This window comes from Bactrocera neohumeralis, chromosome 3 (genome assembly GCF_024586455.1).
Source record: "Bactrocera neohumeralis isolate Rockhampton chromosome 3, APGP_CSIRO_Bneo_wtdbg2-racon-allhic-juicebox.fasta_v2, whole genome shotgun sequence".
Taxonomy (NCBI): domain Eukaryota; kingdom Metazoa; phylum Arthropoda; class Insecta; order Diptera; family Tephritidae; genus Bactrocera; species Bactrocera neohumeralis.
Genome location: NC_065920.1, coordinates 11,380,737 through 11,403,792, shown reverse-complemented (window position 1 = coordinate 11,403,792; position 23,056 = coordinate 11,380,737). Strand labels below are relative to the sequence as shown.

The window sequence follows — 23,056 nt, the reverse complement described above, 5'->3', positions numbered from 1 at the left end:
AATAGAAAGAAAACACTCTTTAGGAAAATATTCGTATACGTCCGTCTGCTACTGGTGAAGAGCCTTGGATAAACTTTATTCCGATTTACAGTGAGATTTCAAGTCTTCGATTATTTGAAAAGATGCTGAGTGTATTTTCCAGTCGGAATCTTTAGAGGACTTAACACTGCCGTTTCACCATCGCAGAGCAAAGTCATAATCATTTCAGTGAGGTTTTATTCTTTGGAAAAAAAGATGAAAATCCCACAACGATACATTTTTGGTTCAAACTTTTTCCCCCTAAACAGAGTACATTAAGTTATCCAGTTTGTAGTTTGGGTTATGGTAGTCTGCTAAGCTCGCAAGTCACGCATAGACCACTTTGGGTCCTTAACGATGCCAGATCAAGGTGAATTTTCATAGGTTCTGTTTCATAACGTGATACCCTCAAATGTTTAAAGCGTTGCCTTGAAAGAACAAGTGCACTGGAGATGCTCCATTGTATTCCTGGTGCCTTGCATTTGACATTTCCTGCAGACATCGCAACCTGTCAGCCCCATTCTTCAGTCGTATGCTGGCACCAGGCTTTGTGCAATCATGTTCTTACAGTCTATTCTATCAAGAGTGAGCAGGAGCTCATTGTCATCGACGCCTTTGTCGCCTGGCACCCAGTAAGTGAAGTTTTCGATCCCATCGTATAAATGTTTGATATGTTGTTTATTCTATCAAAATCAAGCACTTGCCTTTCCAAATAACTTACAAATTTCAAGGACTTATCTTTACAAAGATAACCTAGAAATTTCTCCAAACAATATAAGAAGAACCCTGAAAAAAAGATTTGTCAATTTTCTCCTCGAAAGTACAGGATATAGTTATAAGAAGAAAGAGTTGATTTCAACAGTAGAAGCGAGTCATCTGTTATTCTTATCTTTCGCAACAACTACAATTGCAAGTGGCTTACTGGGTTTAAGTAGCCTAAAAATTCTAGTCTCATCTCTCCTAGTTGTTGATCCACTATTTAAGCAGTGCCTTATACTTTTTGAGCTCCACGCTATTTACACCACACACACACACAGAGCTACGAGGTACTCACATAACTACGTATGTATGTATGTGCTTTGAACATTTGCCATTTCCATTAACCATGCTGTTGTTTTTGTAGCAGCAATTGCTGTTGCTGGTGTCAACAAAAATTCTAAACAACGCAAACGACAAGTGAACTTAATCTGCTGAACTGCGCCTTTCCAACGTACCACGCTGTCAGTCGTTCAAAGCACTGTACACACCAGCAGTTCTTCTTGTTGTTGTTGTTGTATAAATGTTTTACTGTTGTTTACAACTGTGATATTCAGCAGTTACTGTGGCAGTAGCATTTGCTCAATTGCTGGCGCTGATGTAGTGGGTCGACAAGCTTTGCCTGGTACTTACAGGCACACGCACTTACTTGCCTGTGCGCTTACTTACGCACACACACGCATGAAAATGTACATTTTCTTGTTTGCGAGCTTACAAGTTGTTTATGCGCGCTGCTGCCTCCGTGCCTCATCGATGTTGCGCTTGCTCTACTACTAAATGTTGTTGCTTGTGCATATTGTTGTTGCTATTTTTCTACACACTACGCCACTGCGACAGCGTTGGTGCTTGCCCCTCACCAATGCAGCGAAATCGCTTGAACGCGTGGTTAATTGGCAAAGGTCAGATTCAAATGTGATCGCTTTGGTGCCGGTTCAGACCAATTCGATTGCCATCAAAGCAAGGCGAATGTGTGTATGTGTGTGTGTGTGTATAAATACATGAGGAGCGGGTACATACAATTATGTCTCCCTCGTGTTCTTGACGCCTTTCCACGCTTATCGCCGCGCGCCATCTCTATAACTTATGTCTTAATTATGCGGCAGCGTGCGCTTTAAGGCCTTCTAATGTTTACTTTTCCTAAGAATATTTGAGTAGCTCACAGAAGTGAGTAGAGTCTGCTTTTTATTAGAGATTTTCTGCTCCAACTGCGATATCTAGATCGACCCTCCGTATATTTTGTTACATAATTATTGCATTGTTGTGACCTTCGACCGGTCGATATAATTCAATTTAGACGCAAATATAGGTCTGCAGTAAGCGGCAATTTAAATGAGTAAGCAATCATATTTTCCGTAAATTGCTTGCAACCCAAGATAGTGACGATAAATTTACTGAGAAATTATGTTTTTTTAAACTACATGAAATACACTAGATGCATACATTTTTGTTGGGCGGAAAATAATTAAATGCCGACATTCAGGTTAGTATAAAAAAAACATAGTAAGATTCGTAATTATTCTCCTTGTGACTAACAATTGATTTGTAATGGTACACAAGCTGAGAGAATTGCATGAGTCCATAGTGCTATTCTCTCTACACATAAAATAGACCTATGGACCAGGTATTGCCAGATAAACATACAGTTTAATTTGAGCTGAAGTATTCGGCATACAGGACGTAAACGATTTTTACGAATATTAAGAACTGCGAAGCTCCTGGATATCTAAGCCGAGTTCTAGATAATGCTGAAAAGGAGCATACGAGATGTTCCAGCTACTCTTTTATGCCTACTTCCCTGCACTTTTTGCGTGTATCGTCGACTCTATTGCCTATCAAGCTCGCATGTGACCTGCCATTAGGCCAACAACCGTTTTTCGCTTCTTTCGAGACCGTGTGAGTAAAACGCGTGCATGTTTCCTCTCCGAGGTTCTTCCACGTAATCTTGGCGATCATACATGACCTTAAGACATTCCAACTCTCCCTGATCCGTCTGTCAGCGCTTTCGAAGATATCATTGTATATTGTTTTCAGCGACTTCGATATATCGTGTACTGGTTCAGTAGCCCGACGGATGGCACTTTTGGCAATCTCATCAGCTATTTAATTTCCCGGAATTTCTTAGTTGCTTGGAAGCCAGTATACATGTATGCAGCCACTTTCTGTTAGCTACTACATCTACTGCCTTCCTTCTTCTGAGATTTTTGCCCTAATTGGCGTCTGGCTAACCACGTATACATTTATCTTATTTACGTTGTTAGTTATCTCAGCCGCTGCCCGCAAATACTTTCGCCTGAGGTATTCTGGAAGCTGGAAGATTGAGATCCACTTTGATCAACGGATTCCTGCTCCCACTTCGTTAACCATATTTGATCCGTCTGTATAATTGTTATAAGTTCCATTGATGAGTCGCGTGTTCCTGCATTATCCATCCTCTTTTAATGTAACTTGAACCTGACAACGTGAGGTATATGGTTTATTTTATTCATCAATCTCTTGCTTATTGAGCTGCGTCCGAAGGTTCTTGTGGAGAATTTATTTATCTTGAAGCTGATTTTTCTGCATAGCTTTCCACTGCAATGTCGAATGGTAAGTTGAGTAATCTTACGAGTGAGGCCATTAGAATAGTTCTTAGCGATCTGGTTATGCATAGCACAGTGGGTCGCTATATCCGCTCCATCGGTTCTCCGTATGAGATATTGTTGATTGCAACACATCAAAGCACAGTAAAGCAAACTTGGCTTGACTGTTTGTAACACTAATACATGAATCCAGGTGATAGTTTTCGATAGAAAGTATATGTGAAACCAAAGACAAAGTTTGCGATTTGAATATGATACAAGAAAAGATGCGGATATCTCATTCAAGTGATATAATTGCCAAAATAGTCTTCTTCTAACTCGATACACTTGTCTCAGTGTTGCTCCAACTTCTTTAGTCCGTCTAAAAGATATGTTTTCCGCAGGTCTATAAAGCAATATTCCGAGTCGATGATATCCTCCTTTTCGAAGCAAATTTCAATCTGGCGAGCGACTTTTTTAAGTTTTTCATAGTGGTGGAAGGAAAAGCATCTTTTTTAAGTTATGGGATCGAATGAGCCTAATACTTCGGCAAAGAAGAAAAGAAGAGTCCTGTAAACGTTTTCTCCTTCTATATACTATATATGTTCCATACAGTGAACCCCATAAACTTGTGGTCCTTACTTTTTCGACCCTATGATATGCCTAGTATATGCGAGCAGATAAACTAGCCAGAACAGTCCTCACCATTTGTATATATTTAATCAATGGTCCTGTTGTAAATTAAGCAGAGTCTCAGTTTCGTGTTTAAACAACATCAAAAACTATGAAGTGGTCTTATGGTTGCTCTATGGGCTCTTGAAAAGTCCCAAGAAGATCCAACGTTTTCGAGTCAAATTTTCTTCAGCGATGAGGTCTATTTTTGGCTCAATGGGTAATAGTTTGGCGTGGTTTGGGAGCCAGTGGAGTCATCGGTCCATATTTCTTCAAAAATAATTCCGGTGGGAACGTAATCGTCAATGGCGGCCGTAATCGCGCCTGATAACCGACTATTTGATGCCTGAAATGGAAGCTCGTGATCTCAGCGCCTTTTGGTTTCAACAAGACAGCGTCACTTCCCACACATCGGATCAATCAAAGGATTTATTGAGAGAACACTTTGGCGAGCAAATAATTTCATGCTTTGAACGGGACGATTGGCCACAAAAACCGTGTGATATCACACCGTTAGACTTTTTGGATATGGAAATTCTACAATCTATGGGCGAATTGCCATTTACCAATCGAAATGTTCGAACAAGTCATCGAAAATTAAACTCAACGGCGGAATCATCCGAGACGTAGCCGTGTCCAATATTTGTAAGAGATAATCTTCAAAAAATAAATGCCAAAAATGTGTTCTTTCGAATGATAATAAACATTATCCATTAAATTTGAAATTTCCGATTTTTTTTCTTTAAAAAGTGGGGAACCGCGAAATGGAACACCATTTATAACATATTTTATGCATGTAGCAAATAAATTTTTTTCTATTTTAAATAATATTTCATACCAATTTTAATTTTCTCTTCAACATCGACAAATTCATGTTTACGATTTACGCGCAGCAACAATACTAAATAACAATAAATGCAAAAATATGTATGTGTGTAAACACTTTGCTCCCATTAGCTTAAGAATTAGCCAAAAATTATGGACAACAGCCAAAATGGTTTTTGCTCGGTTGTTAAAGCCTGTTTTATATGCAAAGATTGGCTGGCAGACAACTATTATGCGTACAAAATCCGATCGTTATTATAATATATCTACGAGTTAGTGCTATAAAAGCCAAACATTTTAAACCTACCATTACTAGTGATATATGTATATGGTGTGTATGTGCAGGCTAACAGTAGTATACAATAATGCTTTGCTGCTGCTGCCTATCCGGCCCTTCGTCCATACAGCTGCAACCAAAATTTACAGTCACACAACAAAAATGGCTCAGAGCAAATGACCAGCAGTAAAGGCAGTATGTCAATGTGCAAATATTGAACGGATGCAAAGTGTTCGGCGCACTGGCGCTTGCCGCGGCCCAGCGACCGTTTTTTGGCCATACAACCGCTTGGCAGTTAAAAGCGCCAACGACCCATAACAGGGGCCACAAAGGCCACATAATGAAATGGGCATGCACATAAATACAAATTTGCAATGTGGCACGGAATATACTATATATATAGTATTATTGCGTTGGTTGTATTTCGGTATTGGCGAAAAGAAATGCGATGTGTTCGTGTGCCGATTTAAACCCAGCGCACAATTCAAGGGGAAATTCAATGAATGAAGAAATGAAGTGAAAAATTTTGTATGTGTATGTATGTATGTATATCTCTCATATTTAGAAAACTGCAATATTTCAGCTTATTGGCATTCATTGCATACATTGACCTCTCTCATGGTGCAATTGAGCAATTATCTCGCAACTAGTTACATAGAAATATTTCTAAAAGCAACGAGTGGGGTGCAACCCAGAAATGTGTGCTACAATGGCTATCACTAACTACGCAGCTGTTGGGGCAGCTGCTGTGCAAAAGTCAGTATTTCTTCATTACACACTCGTATATCAAGCCGTGCCAATTGTTTGGAAATAAGAATGAATGTATGCCAAAAAAAAGAAAAGAAAATACCAGAAGCAGTATAGACAGGGTAGTTAGTAAAGCGAACTTTCAAAATGCTTGGTTTGCATCGAACAAGTGGCAACAAATTTGAATCGGATTGACAAAATAAATTTTGATGTATTTTAATGCAGATCTACAGGTATATTAAGACAGCCTTTTAAATTAGCCGGACCACTGCAGTGTATTTCAAGCTGAGGTCTTTGCTATTTGTGAAAGCCGCGGAGTTGACCTCTAATGTACCTGCAGGCGATTCCCGAGTCAAAATCTGCCTAGACAGCCAAGCAGCAATAAAGGTAGTAACCTCGTATCACATATCGGCCAAAAGTTTCTTGGGAAGCATGGTAGCAGTGGAAAGTGGTGCCAGATGCAAGCAACTTCACTTCTATTGGGTGCCAAGCCCCAAAGGCATCGAGGACAATGAAATAGCGGACGAGATTGCCAAGAATGGTGTACGGCACCCCGAAAACTTATTCAACATTGGGAAACACATACATTGTCTATACGACGATTTGGAAAATCTAAACCCTATGGAACAGGCTACTTGGATGCAAAACTGCAAAAGTCATGTGCAAGACAATAGAGATACAAGAGACTGTAGGAACTTGATCGGAATACTAGCTGGACACTGACTGTTGGCGACACACGCCCGCAGAATAGGGCTGACAGATCGAAAAGACTGCAGAAAATGTCTAGAGCAAGACACCAGGACAACAATAGAGCATCTCTTATGCACTTGTCCCGTATTGGCAAGATTACGCTGTAAATGTCTGGGGTCTCCAAAGTATGATACACCGAAGGAGGTATCGATAGTGAGACCAGAGTCTTTTAAAATTCTCATCAAGCGCAGGCATCGTAAGGATGACTACTCCTCATGGACCTAGTAACTGAACTACATCTGGCAAAACTGGTCTATGCGTGGCTCATTAGCCTACTGGATTAACCTAACCTATATTATCACCCTCAAAATAAGGTCCTGAGACTAATTTTCCATACATATTGTACAAGCCTCAAATGGAATGACTTTCCGTATCTTCAGTGTATTTTAGGTTAAGAAAACATATAATATTTTATCGATTAGGTTTACTTCGAATTCATAGCTTCAAAGAATCTATTTTTTTGTTGTCATATTTAATTCCATTACATCTCTAGAATATTGTCTTAAATGTACAAGTTGATCCGGGTAATACTTTCGCAGGCACAGCCTTGAAAAGTTGCGCGCTCGAGGTCAGCTATATATGTAGTTACTTGAGACTTTAAACGCGTTTTTCTCGAAACTGCCCTTTCAAAGTCCGTTGTCAAGATTTCTCGCGAACTACTCAACCGATCTTAATGAAATTTGACACGGGCCTTCTGTAATTTACATGATCTTGAATGAAGGATTTTTTTGAGTTACAACTGATTGAAAAAAGTCGAGATTTTCATAAAAATTTAATTTTTTTTTTTGTAAAATTAAATTTTTTTGCTCGAGGAAACCCATAAAAACCCTTAAATGGATCAGTCCGGATCAAATTTGATCAGATGGTATTATAAAAAAAAATATTTATAAGAAATGAACCAGCTTGTAGTAATTTTTCACTCATTTTTAAGCTATATAATTTTAAACATATAGAATATATATAATTCAAATCTTAGGAATCAAATTGAATAGGTTAGTTGTCAGATAAGAAATTTTTGGGCTATGCCGCGCTCTTTACCCGATTTATTCACTTATCTACAACATTAAATGTAAGCTCCCTTCACTTATACATAACATATATGTCCATGTCATATAAGTTGAATAAAAAAATAACTGTTCAATTGGTATATGTACAAGAATTTGGCGCCTGGGTGTAGGCAACCAAAATTGCAGCGCTAACAAGCGCATAGAAAGGATAACGAGCAGAAGAACTTGTGTGTTTTTGGTTAGTGATATTTCAGTAGCAGACTATTTAATTATTTTTTAGAGAAAAATTTATTAGAATTATTTCTTAACAGTAAAAATTGTACTAATCATCTAGAGTAGTAATGATAAAGCAAAACAAACTTAAAATGGATTTTAATTGCTTATGTAAATATTGCTCACTTTATGAATCATAATATAAAGCAAGCTCCTCATAAATATGAAAGTGTTTATTTTATATAGAAAAAATAAAAAAACACACATCGTTCCATTACCGTCAATGACTGGAAGATTGATGTGTTAAAAATATGACCATACTTAGTTACTAAGCAGACGTTATACTAAAATAAAAAACTAAAAAAATATACACCCAATGCCGTTGGTTATTTAGAAGAAAAAAACGATATAAGTGTTTCAAACAAAAGGACTGCTCATATTTCATTTTAATTGCTGAGCCATTTACATTCATATATAATGCACTTTCTCTTTCTGCTTTTATTCTAATTTTCTACAAACCTCATATGAAACCAGACTGGACATTCAATGGTCATTGCACTGCAAACTGTGTAAACAATGTGGACATGAGAGACACTCGCAGAAAAAAAAGATGAAAGTAAAGTGAAAAATGTATGCGCTTAATGAGTCCATTAAGTCTGATACAGACATTATGTAAAAATATATAACACTCGTTGATAAACATATGCACAAGCGTGTATTTATATTCGAAACATTTTGGAGAGCGCCGTAGCAATGAACTTAGCGCCATAACTAGTAAAGTGGCTGTCTGCGCGCCCAAAGAGAAACCCACTTGAGAAGTAATCGGTCAGAAATAGAAATTTATCGCTCCTAAGGTCTAAGAAATATTTTTTAGCCACTAAGGACGAAGATATATTAATTTTAGGAAGTAAAAATCACTATGCAAGCTAGACGCGAACGAGTATCATTAGCTTACCGAACTAACTTATTGAACAACCACCGACAACTTGGAAGAATATGCTTAGTTTATACTAGTCCTCACTCCACTCATCTTTTATGAACTTGAAAATAGATATAAATGCCTTAAATCTTCTTTCTGCTGGGAAATCACTTATTCGCAAACGTATATAAATAAATAAATGCACCCACTCATAGACCACAACAGGCATACCACAAGTACTATGTGATATGAGTGTGAGCTCGCCATTATATTCCGTAATTCTACTGCTTATGACAAAGTGTCCCTAACAATGACGCACAAAAGTGCATGCCTCGGGTTTTAAGTGTCAGCGTAGTGCAGTTCACAGAATGGCATATTAACTTAAACAATGTGCGCTTTTCAAATTAAAACTACCTTTAGTCATAATTCATGTGATAGCCATTCATAAATAAAGTGTTAAGCGAAAAACTTCAATCGGACAAATGAAAGCGAAATTAATAATTAACACAATCATTTCAATGCATAATTGTGACCCAGTCACTGGCTAGACACAATGGCCGCTGCAACTGAATAATTACTGCTGTTGTTTTCATTAATTTTTTGTTGGTTTAATTATTCCATTTTAACTGCGAAAGCAAACAGAAACAATTAATATGCGAAGAAAAAAGAAGTGGAAGGCTTTAGGCTGCAACTGAATGTCAGACTTTTCAAGCGCTTTGGCATTCAGCGCTTTAATCAGCGGTCATATGCTTAAGCTGAATAAGTGCTAAATGCCCAAAAAGTTGGAGAAGTCGGGTGTAAATTTGCAGCTTTAGGTCTTGAAATATGTGTAAAGTTGTTGGAAATTATAGTAAAGAGAGAGCGGATCAATTGAAGAATATTTAAGAGTGTCATCACTTATCCAATACTTTTATTTGATACAAATCGGATTTTATGATAAAAAATATAAAAAAATAACACTATCTAAAAACCATTTTCTTTACAGCTACCTCAACAAAAAGAAGCCTATATACGTTTTAAATTATCTCAAATTTTATGACGAAAAATTCACCCAAATTCATATGCTCTCACTATTTCATTAAATCGAGGCAGCGACTTGTCCAATGTGGTGACAATTCAGGCTAATTTGACTGACAGGCACAAAGTGCGTTTTCTTATTCCGACATTTTTCACTTGACAGCCAATTTGGCTAAGTAAGTCTTGTCGTAAATTCACACAAACATTAAATGACAACCCTTTTCATGAGTTTGTCTACAACTGTCATTAATTTTGACGTAATGAAAACCGCACATAAACCAAACAAAGGTAACATTATACTACATAAGTTGTGTCATAAATAGTAATATATTAATATACCATTGTAGATGTATGTGGTACTTTAAAGAGCTTCACTTAAAGCTTTTAAAAAATATCTAAAAAAGAGTACGCTAAGTATAGGTAAATCTTCGTATTTTTTTAAATTTCAACTATACGATAATTTAAGAAACATCCAAAACCATAAACAACTAATCTGTCACGTTTTAGTTGCAGGGTTATAAAGCCAAGTGGAAATAGTTTTTGAGGTAAGATCAAATTCACAGTGCTTAGGCTTTTAAAACCCTGGCTGCGTTTGATAGACTCGACTGTCGAGAGAATGAACTTTCTTAGTATGACATTTAAGCATAGAAAATGGTCGAAACTCAGTTATAGGTATATCTAGTACCCTAAAAACGATATTCCTTTATTTTTTTACAGTATGTGAATGTAAATGACGACAACAAATAATGAGGCTTTAGTGGATCATCACAACATAGAAAAAGTGCAAATATGAGGTCATAAGTTTTATTAGGCTTTGGTTAGATTAGGTTAGGTCATGGGGTTGATCTAAAGCAATGAACCTCACTTGATCTTGCCGAATCTCTCTTAGAGTCTCGAATGTTCTCAAACTGTTTTAGACTTCGCGTGGTGAGTTTTCCCTTTTCCTTTGAGTAATGGATAACGCGATACCTTAAGTGCTAGTTCCGGAAATTCTTATACAAGTAGTGTTAGGTTAGGTTAGGTCGTAGGGTTGATCCAAAATCGATGGATCGCACTTGGACAGAAGTTTGTACATTGTGTTACGCAAACACTCCTAAAAGTGGATAACCAGGTCCTTATATGTAGATCACCGAAGCGAATACAGTTAATGTGAATCCCAGAAACTTTGATAGGTTATCCAAAGGTAACATGACAAGATCATTCTACCTCACCTTTTCCCATACTGTTTTGACAAAGAGCGCCCCACAAAATATTTAGTCGCACCGGGTGTGTACGCATTGGATAGTGTCTAGTCAGAACCCCTACAATGGCTACGAGATTGACTTTTCTAAGAGCAAATAATTCGGAGGACCTCTTACGGTTCACTTTGGACCAGAAGGAACTCACAAACGCAAAAGTTCTGGCTGTTGGCCAGCGCCTGTCAAGATCACTGTAGGTCTATAGGTCCAGCGCTAGAGTGCAAGAGGACATCGGACAGCCGATTTGGTTTCAAACGTATGAAGCTGGAATAAGGGCGCCCTCCCAAGCAAGTTCATTACATTTGCAGTTTCCGGCAATTTCGCTGTGACCGGGCACCCATGAAATTCTAATATGGAAAAAACTTGAAACTTTTCATAATGAGATCGTGCACTCCTTAACAAGTTTTGAGCGCACAGTCGGCCACCTCAAAGTCTTCAGCTATCACAGTGAATGTATATGTAAGCCTCTCTTGGAAGCATTATATTTACCGCTGCCGCTCCGTTTGAAAGTCGCTACAGTGGTATAGTAGACTGAAGCTTGAGCTGACAGAGAGCTCCCGACGGAATACTTCACCTGCTATTCTCCTTCTTAATTTTGATCTATCCGTGAGGATCTAACTGCACCTCTTCTCCAAAGACTGCGTCCAGCCCACAAATCCCTCGAAGGTATGGGAGCAGAGAAGAAGCCGCCAGGAGAATCGAAGTAGAAGAGAGTTTCAATGTGTCCTTGCTTTGGGCCCCTAATATACCCAGCTTCCCTAAGCCAAATATCTATGTCTAAGACAATGTGTGCCCTTAGTGAATCGCAAATGACGATGAACGCGTTCCAAGAGCTTAATTAGTGCAGTTTTGGCCAAGCGCCCTCCACAAGATAATAACCCCATTAAACATTATTGGCTTAACTACGGTTTAATAGAGCCAGCACACCACTTTCGGTGTGAGACCCTTCGTCTTCTCAATTCTTCCTCAACAACAATATAACGCGACCAATGTCTTTCTCACATTCTCTTCGAAGTTTGGCTTCCATGACAGCTTCACCTTGGGATAACCACCAAGTACTTCTCCTTAACCATTGAATTAAGAATAGAGCCTCGCAACACGGGAGAGTAACAGCAAGAATTTAGTATCTCCTAGCTAATAAAACTAACTTAGTCTAGCCATCTGATCAAATTGACAAGGGTTTTTCTTACGTCTCGTCACCAGTAATGATGCACTTGTTGAATATTTGGACCTCAACTACGTTGCCAAGTATTTCTTTTGCGACCTCTACTCGACGTCGTTTTTGCAAAAGATTCAGGTGTTTTGGTACGAGTAGCGTTAACACGCTTTATGGCCAAAATATTAACCAAAATGTGCCTATTTCACCCTTAAGATATGTTGGTATACTCTCCTCCCTCTATGACGGCATAGTCTTTAACATACCATGTGTGGATGGACGACAAGTTTGCGATGACTTCACGACCTTTAATGCATGCTTTGTGTCACTGAAATAATTGTGTTCGTGATAAAGTAGACTGCCAAAACTGTACTGCAACAATTTCAATGATTCCTGAGCCGTGATTCTTCAATTTTCCCCATAGTAAAAATGGTCAGAGAAACTTTTCGGTTCATAATCAAACAGCTTTCAAACACATACAATAATTAACATACGCAGCTCAAACACTTAAGAAAAAAGGTTGTTCGGAACTAGGAAAAAATCGAACATTTGGATTTTCTTGTGCACTTTAAATGTACTAGTCCGGGTCAAACGTGATAAAATGGTACATAAGAGTTCAAATGTGAATTAAACTTTAGTTGTAACTTCCATTATAGAGTTGCTAATTGGTTTATAATAGATGTGTGAAATTTCATCCATAATAAATTTGTTTATACTTATGAGTTAATAATGTAAATAGAAAGCTTATTTCACTTAGTGATTTCGAAAGTGGAATTAATAATGGCTGCAAAAGCAATTTAATGGTCACTTAGTTATAGGCGATAATATTACTAAGTTATATACACATGTGCACACAAACGCATGCACATCTGTCTTGCTAGTATCCTCAGAATTTCCATTCAATTTGAAAATTTTCAAGAATTTCAGCAGCTTTCCGGCAACTTTCTTCGTAACACACATTTTAATAAGAAACTCAGGCGCATATATGTATGTGTGTGAATGCAGTTTCCTGCTAATGATGCTAACCGAGGCACTCTTACAGCCAATTAGGAGAGAAACTTTTAATTGTTTGCCTCAATGCAAAACAGGCATTAACAAGCACTTACACATGCTTACACTCACCTACACATATATATTATATAATATATAATACAAGTGCATGTGTATTTGTATGTGTGTAATAACATATGCACATGAATGCATTTTCTTATTCGTATGCATATGAACAGTTAGAAATATTAGCTCTACTTAAGTCTTTTTGTTTAAGTGATACTCACGCATATGGTTTTCGAACAAAGAGACTTGAAAGTTTTCACTAAAGTAATTGCAGTCAACGAGCAAACCGCAACTGTAGCAAGTGCAAGGCTGCGGTGGTGTTGGCGGTGGGACGAACGAGGAAACAAGAAAATAGTTTAAATGGAGATCGAATCGGAAGTGGCAGCAAGAAGGAAAGGAAAGTTTCACCACATGTAGAGCGTATGGTTGAGAATATAGCAAATGTGTGCGAGTTGCAACTTGACTCGCTGGATGGGCAGTGACTGCGCAAAAGCAATTTGAAGAAGCCTTTTCTAGTGAACACATACACACGTCCATAATTAGAGTTGCACTCGAGAAAATTTTAATTCTTTACAAAATGCTGGATAGGCCAAAAAATGCTGTTAAAATTGTTTGACTTGACTGAATACAAAAATCATAGCGCATATTTATCAAATATTAGCTGATATTTAAAAGTAAAGATTTTTAAAAGAATTAGATCTTGTTTAGCTTGGCATTTGCGCTTTCATTAAAAATTCGAGAAAATGTTTCTAATGTTTGTTTTACAAAAAAAGTTACAGAAATCGCCTATATTTTAGATCAAACAAACAGTCGTCGCACATAACTTCGAAATCGTAGATAATTGCGTCTATCTTGGAACCAGCTTTAACACCAACAACAATGCCAGGTGCTTATTCGGACTGAGTAGGCAATAGAGATGTAAAGTTCTCTCTCGACGATCATTCCCGTCCTGCTATATGATGCGGAGGCACGGACGATGACAAATTCTGATGAGTCGACGTTACGAGTTTTCGAAAAAAAGGTTTTGCGGAAGATTTATGGCGCTTTGCGACAACGGCGAACACCTCAATTGATGGAACGATAAGCTGTACGAGTTATACGTTAGGATTGACATTGTTCAGCGAATTAAGAGTCAGCGACTACGCTGACTAGGTCATGTTGTCCGAATGGATGAAAACGCTTCAGCTCTGATAGTATTCGACGCAGTACCCGCGGGGGACGTCCGTCATTCCGTTGGAAAGACCAGGTGGAGAAGGACCTGGCTACACTTGGAATCTCCAATTGACGCCAAACAGCGAAAAGGAAGACGACCAACAAAGAAGAAGGAGACCCAAGAAAACGAGAATCCTAAGAAATTATGGACCAATAATGCAGGCAAATCACAACAAGCGGTAACTGTTGGGATAAAATGGAGCCTAGAGAGTCCGTTCATGATTGTTTGCCTTCCAAATATAGCAATTAGGCAAATATATATACCCGAAGGGTCAGAAATGTGTTTTATTGATAGTGACGATTAGTTGTTGGAAATACCAGATAACGAAAATTCAAATTGTCCGGCCGGGACCGGAGTTTTAAAAATATGAGGCCAATTAAAAATTCTTAGTTTCGGCGATTAACTCTACATTAGACGAAAATTTCTTCCCATCGAGCATTCTTTTGAGATCTGAGAACATTATATAGTTGCTGGGAACTAGATCTGGAGCATACGGTGGTAGGGGAAGCAATTCGAAGTTCAATTCATGGATTTTTCACGGATCGTTCAGCCGACTGTTGCCTTTTTACAATCTTTCGAACGGATTAAACTCGGATGATTGTCGATTAGACGTCAGAGTGAAATGATGGAGCCATGTCTCATCCACAAAAAAGTAATCAATGCAAAAACTTCAGTTTATAACGCTTGCTTCGAATCATCATCGTGGTTGTTTTTGGTAAAAAGAGATCTCACTCGGCAACCATTTTGCACAGAGCGTTTTCATACCCAAATAATCGTAAGTGATATGATTTTGAAGGTTAGGTCTAACTAAAAATCTTTTGGATTTAATTCTAGTAGCGCCTAGTTTAAAAGTTCGATTTTTGGAATGAAATTTGTATGAAACTTTACTTGCCAATTCAAGTTTTCGAGTTATGGAGAACTTCGAGTTATAGAAGTTCGAGTTAGGGAAGTTAAACTGATTTTTTTCGAAAATCTGAGGCATAACCTCAGCCCTAATATTTCGAGTCTAACGTCTTCTCCTCGACCGTCGCATACTTTACCACACCAGAATTAAATAAATGACGCTCCCAGCGGACAACTGGCATGTCCTACGGCATTTCTCTACAAGGTAACTCACACACATACAAATGCACCCAGGCACACATACATACATATGTAGTATGTAGCTGTAACTGTGTGCGGTTCAAATTAAAATAGTTTCATCAACAAATCGATGATAATATGGTGCTGCTTGTTTGTTAGTTGCCAGCTGTCGGTTGTTCAGCCGCACAGTTGTTGCTTAACAACTCGACAGCAATGTTTACAGCAACTACAACAATAAGTTGTAAATGTAAGTGTTGCAGCAACAACTACCATACACTCACAACTAACAAGCGAAAATGTTGCAAAACTTGTTGTTGCTGCTGTTGTTGTTGTTGCTGTTATTCTTGTTTTGCTCAGTTGCAGTCGTTCGTTGCTATTGTTAACAAAATTGTCAATGTTGCTGCGGCCAAGAGCTCTAACACCACAGCTAAAGCGACAGCGGACACACACAAACACATACATATATACCACATATGTGTAGGTGTGTGTGAGGCAATAAAATACTTGCACATGCACATAATATATTTAAGTGTAAGTATACGTGCACGTTTCCTTTATCGATGCATTTGCTATAGGTTTGTACGTTATTGTTGTTGTTGTTATTGTCACCACGTTGCCATGCTGCATGTTGTTATCAGCTTTTAGTTGATTGCTATTGTAGTAGTAGTAGATTCGATTACATTAGATTTACAAAACCAACTACAGTGGCAGGCAAATCAGTTACAGTCACCGACCATGTAACCGCCAACAACTACAACACTTATGTATATTTAAATGTGCATTCGAGAGAAAGCAGTTGCAAAAATAAAAATAAAAACAAAATTTATTTCTAAAAATCGCTTGCCACAACAAATTCGTTAGCGACATTTTTGGGTAAGTGTTGAGATACACACATACACTTACACATAGTAAAATGAAATATAACATAGCCTACCCGGAAGCAAACGGACGAGTTTACGAGATCATCCCAACGGCATCAAAATTGTATGGACATGTACTTTTGAATATGTTCAAATACAAGGTGTGTCTTGAGGTATACAGAAATAGCTGCCAAACCGACTGTGAATAGTAAATATAGGGTTTGTCCGGAAAGTAATAAGACTGAGTCGATTTAAAAACATTTATTGAACAAATAGTTACAATTTTGTAAAAAAAAACGTTCAAAATAGGTACCTTCTGCTTCGATGCAAAGCATTAGAAGGCGTCACGGAAGACATTCTCCGGAATAGTCTTGAGAGCCGAGGTGCATGTTGCTTGGATCCCTTCTGTCGTCTCAAAATGCTTGCCTTTCATCGGCCTTTTCAGGCAAGGAAACAAAAAAGTCAGCGGGGCCACATCGGGGCTGTAGAGCGGTTGCGTTGGGATGCCGACCTTGGCTAGGTAGCTGTTCACAAGAAAGGCGGTGGGAGCAGGGGCGTTGTCGTGGTGCAACTTCCAATCGGCTGCGATGTCTTCACGGACCCGATTGACCCTTCGTTTGAGTCTCTTGAGGACTTCCACGTAAAACTTGGCGTTGACGGTTTGTCCAGGAGGAACAAATTCATGGTGGACGATGCCTTTGATGTCAAAAAAGGCAATGAGCATCGTTTTCACTTTGGATTTGCTCATTCTTCCCCTTTTTGGGCGAGGAGACGCCGGCATGTGCCACTCGGAAAATTGCTTCTTTGTCTCGGGATCATACTCAAATATCCATGACTCGTCACCTGTGATTACGTTATCAAAACGTCTCTGTCGCAAATTTACCGAGTTTCACACAGAATGTAATCGCGTACCTCTACTCAAACGAACGCTGCATTTTCGGCTTTCACCACTAACAGAAACACGTCGAGCGAAAATGTTTATTCTGACTCTCCAGGTGCTCGGAAACAACTGACCAGCCGCTCGTTTGTAAGATAGGAACGCGCTCTACTAGATTTCTTCGACATTTATGAATTCAAATATTTAAAGAGATTTTCTTCACAGGGCTATGCATATCTATTACGAGGGTTGTTTTTTTTTAGACCCGAAAACATGTTTCATTGTCATGGTGCAGCAATGAGCTTAATTCAATTTTTGGCGATAAAGAACCATAAAGGAACAGTGTTTATCGATGATATAGTGAATTCAATGAAGGTCGTGGATCACTCCAAAAAAAGTTGTTGTTCCGTCATCGTCAGTTTGAGACAACTATAGACATTAGTGGAACCATCATACATTCAATATTGTATTTGAACATATGATTGTACAAGAAATTTGTTCACTTTGGTTCCCACAGAATTTGTTAATATCTCCAAAAAAAGGCGTGTCGCGTCCGTAGCACTTTCAATCAAATGGTTTCATTTTGTTTTTTTGAAAAGACTGGACATATCGCCATACCACTAGAACAACGCAGAACAATACATTTTGAGTGGTACACAACCATTTGTTTCACAGTTATCTTTAAAGAAATCAAGAAAACCAACCGCCGAAGACGTATCACTCTTTGCCACAACAATGCGAGCTGTCACACGAAGCAACTGTATTTTAGAGCAGAAAAACATCAATGTGATGAGTAATCCACTATAAAGTCCTGAGTTGCCACCAAGCGACTTCTTTTTATTCCCGAACGTAAACAATAAATCAATGTTTTTCGACACCCGAAGAGGCCGTTGATGCGTTTAGAACGCATGTTTTGAAGATACGTCAATCTGAGTGGCAAAAGTGTTACCATAATTGGTTCCAACGAATGTTAACGATCTGAATGAAGAACATTTCGAAAAGCAACAAAGCGATTTTCGATGATTAATATTTGTTTTTGTTCTCTTATTTCAAAATATAAAAAGCAACCCTCGTACAAATTAGTTAAATACGTGTAACTGTAGAAAAAACTAAAAACAAAAACTATAATACCGAAAGATAAATATTTAAAAACTACAAAGAATTATCGGAATAATTTTGGAAACGGGTTTTTTTTTTGGAAATTATTGAAATCTCATACTTAGCATACTATTTTCCAAAAATAAGGAATAAGCCAGCAATGTAGAAAAAAAACAGAAGTGAAATGGCACATATGATTAAAAAACCTCAAGTTCTTTGCTAGTAGTAAAAATTAGCTGATTGTGACTTTATGAGCAGGATTTCATGGCTAGACTGGCCAAATGAAATCTTGAGACTTTTTAATAAAGTTCTTATGAGTCAGGCATAGTCATCTTCGAGTTCAATGCATATGTCCCTTTAAAGTAAGAGAGAGAGAGAGAGTGAGAGAGAAAAGGATTGAGGGAGAAAGAAAGATAGATAGAGAAAAGCTAAGTTGTAGTTGTAATAAGTTAAAAACTTCTAGACAACGTTCTAAGAAGTGATGAGTCAATCAATGCATCATCATTAGATTAGTAATAATAATCCTATCGCATTTTAATAATATAAAAATCCCACAAATTCAAACTGGACGTTATTCTCTCTTTGTATGTAAATATGTTTATGCTAAGGGACAAATATAAAGTCTTAGTTGTAATAGTAGACTTATTAAAATTTGATTTGTGGTTATAGTACCAATACACAACATTTGCTCTTCGCTCACTTTTTTTAAACCCACAACTATGTAAGCCACATTCCATTTCCATATATTTGACACATTTCAATTATCAGAGGAATGAAATATTAATAAATGCATTAAGTAATTTGCTGAAAATTTAAATCGGAATGCTTCTCGTTTCGCCAAGATGGAGAGAAGCTTAAATTCTAAAATATTTTGTAATGCAATTACTTAAGATGTCATATGGTAATTCATAATTCGATTATTTAGTGTTCACTTGCAATGGTTAGTTAGTTAGCTTATCGTTTGATTGTGAAAAATTCAGTTTATGGGTATCAGGGTTGCATCCAAATAGGAATAAACAATTTTTTCAGTTCAAATAAAGTCAACAAAAGAGAATAAACGTTACCTCAAATATGGTCAACTAGAGCGAATAAACGTTACCAGACGGTGGGTCAGACCATTTTTTGCAACCGAACGCCATATTTGTCATTCTCCAACCAATTTCATAGCAGGGATGCGTAAATTCTGATTGACGTTTGGCGGAAAATTTTATAAATAACCGTATTTAAAGCTTTTGAAACTTTCCGCCACGAATATTTTTTTTTAGCAAAGGCAACTATGAATCAGCGCCATTGCATGATTTCGCACACAAAAAAATATAAAAACAAATGTTCACATGTAAAATAAATTAAATTTGCTTTAGAGTACACAAACAACAATTATGCGCAATAAGGGAAGCAAAATAAATTCACGCCAAATTCATTCGTTGGAAAAACAGACTAGTTTTATATGTAACGATGTCTTCATACGCAACCACGTTTAAAATTGCATTAACAAAGCGGACAGGTGTCAGAGAAAACAATGGCGAATTTGCTGCTGTTGCCGTTGCTGCTGATGAATGCGTGTCAACGGCATGTCCATGAAACGTCACAGACGGAAAAAACTCGCATGGGGGTTTGTTTACAAGTATTTCGCTATTTATTACGACATGTGTGTATGTATGTACGTATGTATGCATGTGTGGGTATATAAATGCAATAGTTGACAATAGTATACATATAAGGGAATGTTATGGTCAGTTATGTGGGTGCGCTTGCACTTACCTGTTATGGCAGCCAAATTTAGTAATAATCCAATTAGATGCTTCATTGTCGCTGCGTTTGTAATTGTTTTTGCAGTTGTTGTTGCTTGCTGCTACTTGTTTTTATTGTGGTATAGGTGGTGTTGTTGTTTGTTTTTAAAAGTTTCAACTATAAACGATCAATAAACACGAACACGAGGGTTAGGTGGATTTATGAAACTGTAGACTTGGATTTCTTTTGTATTATAAATTTTTAAAATAAATTTTTAGAGCGCACACACTTAATTAAAACATGTTATTAAATCATGCACATATATTTTACGTTTTATGGCACAAGAAACCGTTAAAAACTACTAAAAAATATAATGAATACACCATAAACTACCGTTAACCACACTGGCGCCACCAAAAACTATTGTCACTTGGCACTTTGTTATGTAAGCTTAGTTAATTTTCACTGAAACTTCGTTTGAAGCTTACCAAAATTTCTAAATATCGCAATTACTCACACATATGCATACATACATATGTACATAGCTGTGTATTAATAATCAAAAGTTTATGTTCACCAATGCTTTTCACAGCCTTTACACTTTATTTGACACTATAACCGTTACACTGACTAAACCCAACTGACTACTAACTTGTGCTGGCCGCAAAGAATATTTTCATAATTTTTCTTTTCATACCATCAAGTGTCACCCATACACATGCACATATGTATGAACACATACGTTTCCACTAGTTTGGATATTCACTTTCGTTCACATATGTATATAAGCATGCACGAGTCTGCAATATGAGCAAACAACAATAAACAAGTCGCCAATAGGCCGCGTTATCTTCGTTCCCTTGGGGTTGGCTTGTGTTGTTTGTTGAGCTTCTTCCGTTGCCGGCAAAGGTGCTGAAATGTTTGAAATGACGTTTTGTTGCGAAGCATTTCTCACCCTCGTCATCGTTGGGACACATTGTTGCGCAACATAGAGTTTGCGCCGCGCATCGAGTCTCGAAGTGAGCGCAGCTCATTTGGCATTGGAAGCAACAAGTTGTCGTGGTTGAGTTGCGCGCTGAGCGCCATAAAAAGCTACAAACCGAGTTTGTGGTTGAAAATTTGCCAAACAGTTATATTTATAATGTATAACAGTTGAATTTTATGGCAGATAAATATAATATTATAGTAATTGAGTTCAAAAACCATAAACTTGTGGAAATTATTTGTGAAATTTCAAGTTTCACACTGTTATAAGTGAAATATGGCTGCTGGTTTGTGTCCTTAAATCCATGGAAACTTAATTTCAAAAATTGCTGCTTTATTTGAAATGAAATGTGCTGATTATCCCAGCGGATGAAAGAGTTAAGTGATAATATACCATTGGCGTTTCTCCTAGGAGACAGCATTTCTAAAAGGGTTAACTTCACCAAGAAGTTCAGGGTTACCCTTGACAGCAAGGCAGAATGGAATGATTCCACTATCAAACTACTGTTTAGGGATAGTCCGATCAAGTGGTATACTGACGACTCAAAAACGTCGGAGGGAATCAGCGCAGGGGTCGCAGGATCACGCACCAAGCTCTCCATACCGTATGCGAAGTTTTAGGAGCATTTCCAGGCAGAAGTCTTTGCCAATAATGGGTGCTTACATATAAACCTCCAACGCAACTATCGCAACGAACGAGACAAGTGGCACTTAAAGCAGTCTCATCCTATGAAATCGAATCGCTATTGGTGCAGGAGTGTAGAGAACGGCTGAATAGCCTGGTGGAACGTAATCATGTGCAACTCATCTGGGTTTCCGGTCACAAAGATATAGACGGAAACGAACTGGAGCTCATCATCCCCCGCTCCGCAGCATCCACTAACATGGTAGGAACTGAACCCTTCACCATAAAGGAGTAGCTCTACAAAGAAGAAGAAGTGGGCAGATAGAGGCATTGGCAGCAACAGCACGGCATGTTGAATGTGTGCGAGTTGCTAATGGGGGGTACCACCTTTGCAGGCTTAAATATGCAATCAACCTCCCTCGGCCTACACTACTGGTCGCATTTTACACTGGTCACTGCATGAAGCAGAAAATGGGAGTTTAGCAATATGCTCGGGCTAGGGCGTCGTTGTGATTTAGGAGAGGGCGCAATAGACCTAAGATCACAGTGCATTTCTCGTTTATACATCAATCTCACGAAAATCACACTTATTTTAATATCATTTGTAATAATTTAGGCCACAAACCAATATCACGTTTTATGCTTACGAAAAACACAATCAATTCTTGGCTTCCGCGTATTTTCTACTAAAACAAGTTTTTCCTAATAATTAACAATATATTAACATTCACAATTTACAAACTCAAAGCTGTATTTTTCATGAAATACCTTTGCTTTAGCTAAAGTGGATTTTTATTTACCTTGGATAATTATGTATGTGCACCCAAATTAAGACAAATATACTTTTTTTTTGTTTTTTTTTTTAACTTAAACTGATTTTTCTACTTTAATTAGCACTCACTTAAAATATAAATATGTATGAAAATCCATTTGTAATTTGCCTTTCCACTCTGTACTTTTTTTGGTGGTCGCCATTTATCTTTTGCTGCCAAGCCATTTACCTCAAACCACAACGAATTTTATAATGCAAATTATTTTCATAAATTTTACACACAATTGGAAATTGGAAATTGATTACACTTTTCAGATGAATTAAAAAGCTCCTTTATTAATTTTACCGATTTATATTTATGCAAACACTTCGCGAACACTGCAACTGCACAAACGAGTGAACTTATTCATTCGCTAAACAACTGAAATTACAACACTATTTTATCAAATATACACTACACAGCACTTCACAAACACTTTTTAACACAAATTAGCTTTGCACTTTTACGCGTAATTTTAAATTTACTAAAACAAAATTTTCCGCGAAACTTTGGACGCGCAACGGAAAATAACTGTTCACGAACTGACATTTGTTTTGCACGTAT

General features: G+C 37.7%; 1 protein-coding gene across 1 annotated transcript in view; it reads right to left on the bottom strand.

Annotated features, from left to right (window-relative positions):
* The window catches only part of LOC126753843 (neural cell adhesion molecule 1), a 308,975-nt gene extending 287,998 nt beyond the window's left edge, over window positions 1-20,977 (bottom strand). The window contains exon 1 of the mRNA XM_050465564.1: window positions 20,102-20,977. Coding sequence (XP_050321521.1) covers window positions 20,102-20,147 — 46 coding nt within the window. The 5' untranslated portion in view covers window positions 20,148-20,977. The remainder of the gene's footprint in view (window positions 1-20,101) is intronic.
* Window positions 20,978-23,056: the final 2,079 nt, after the last annotated feature.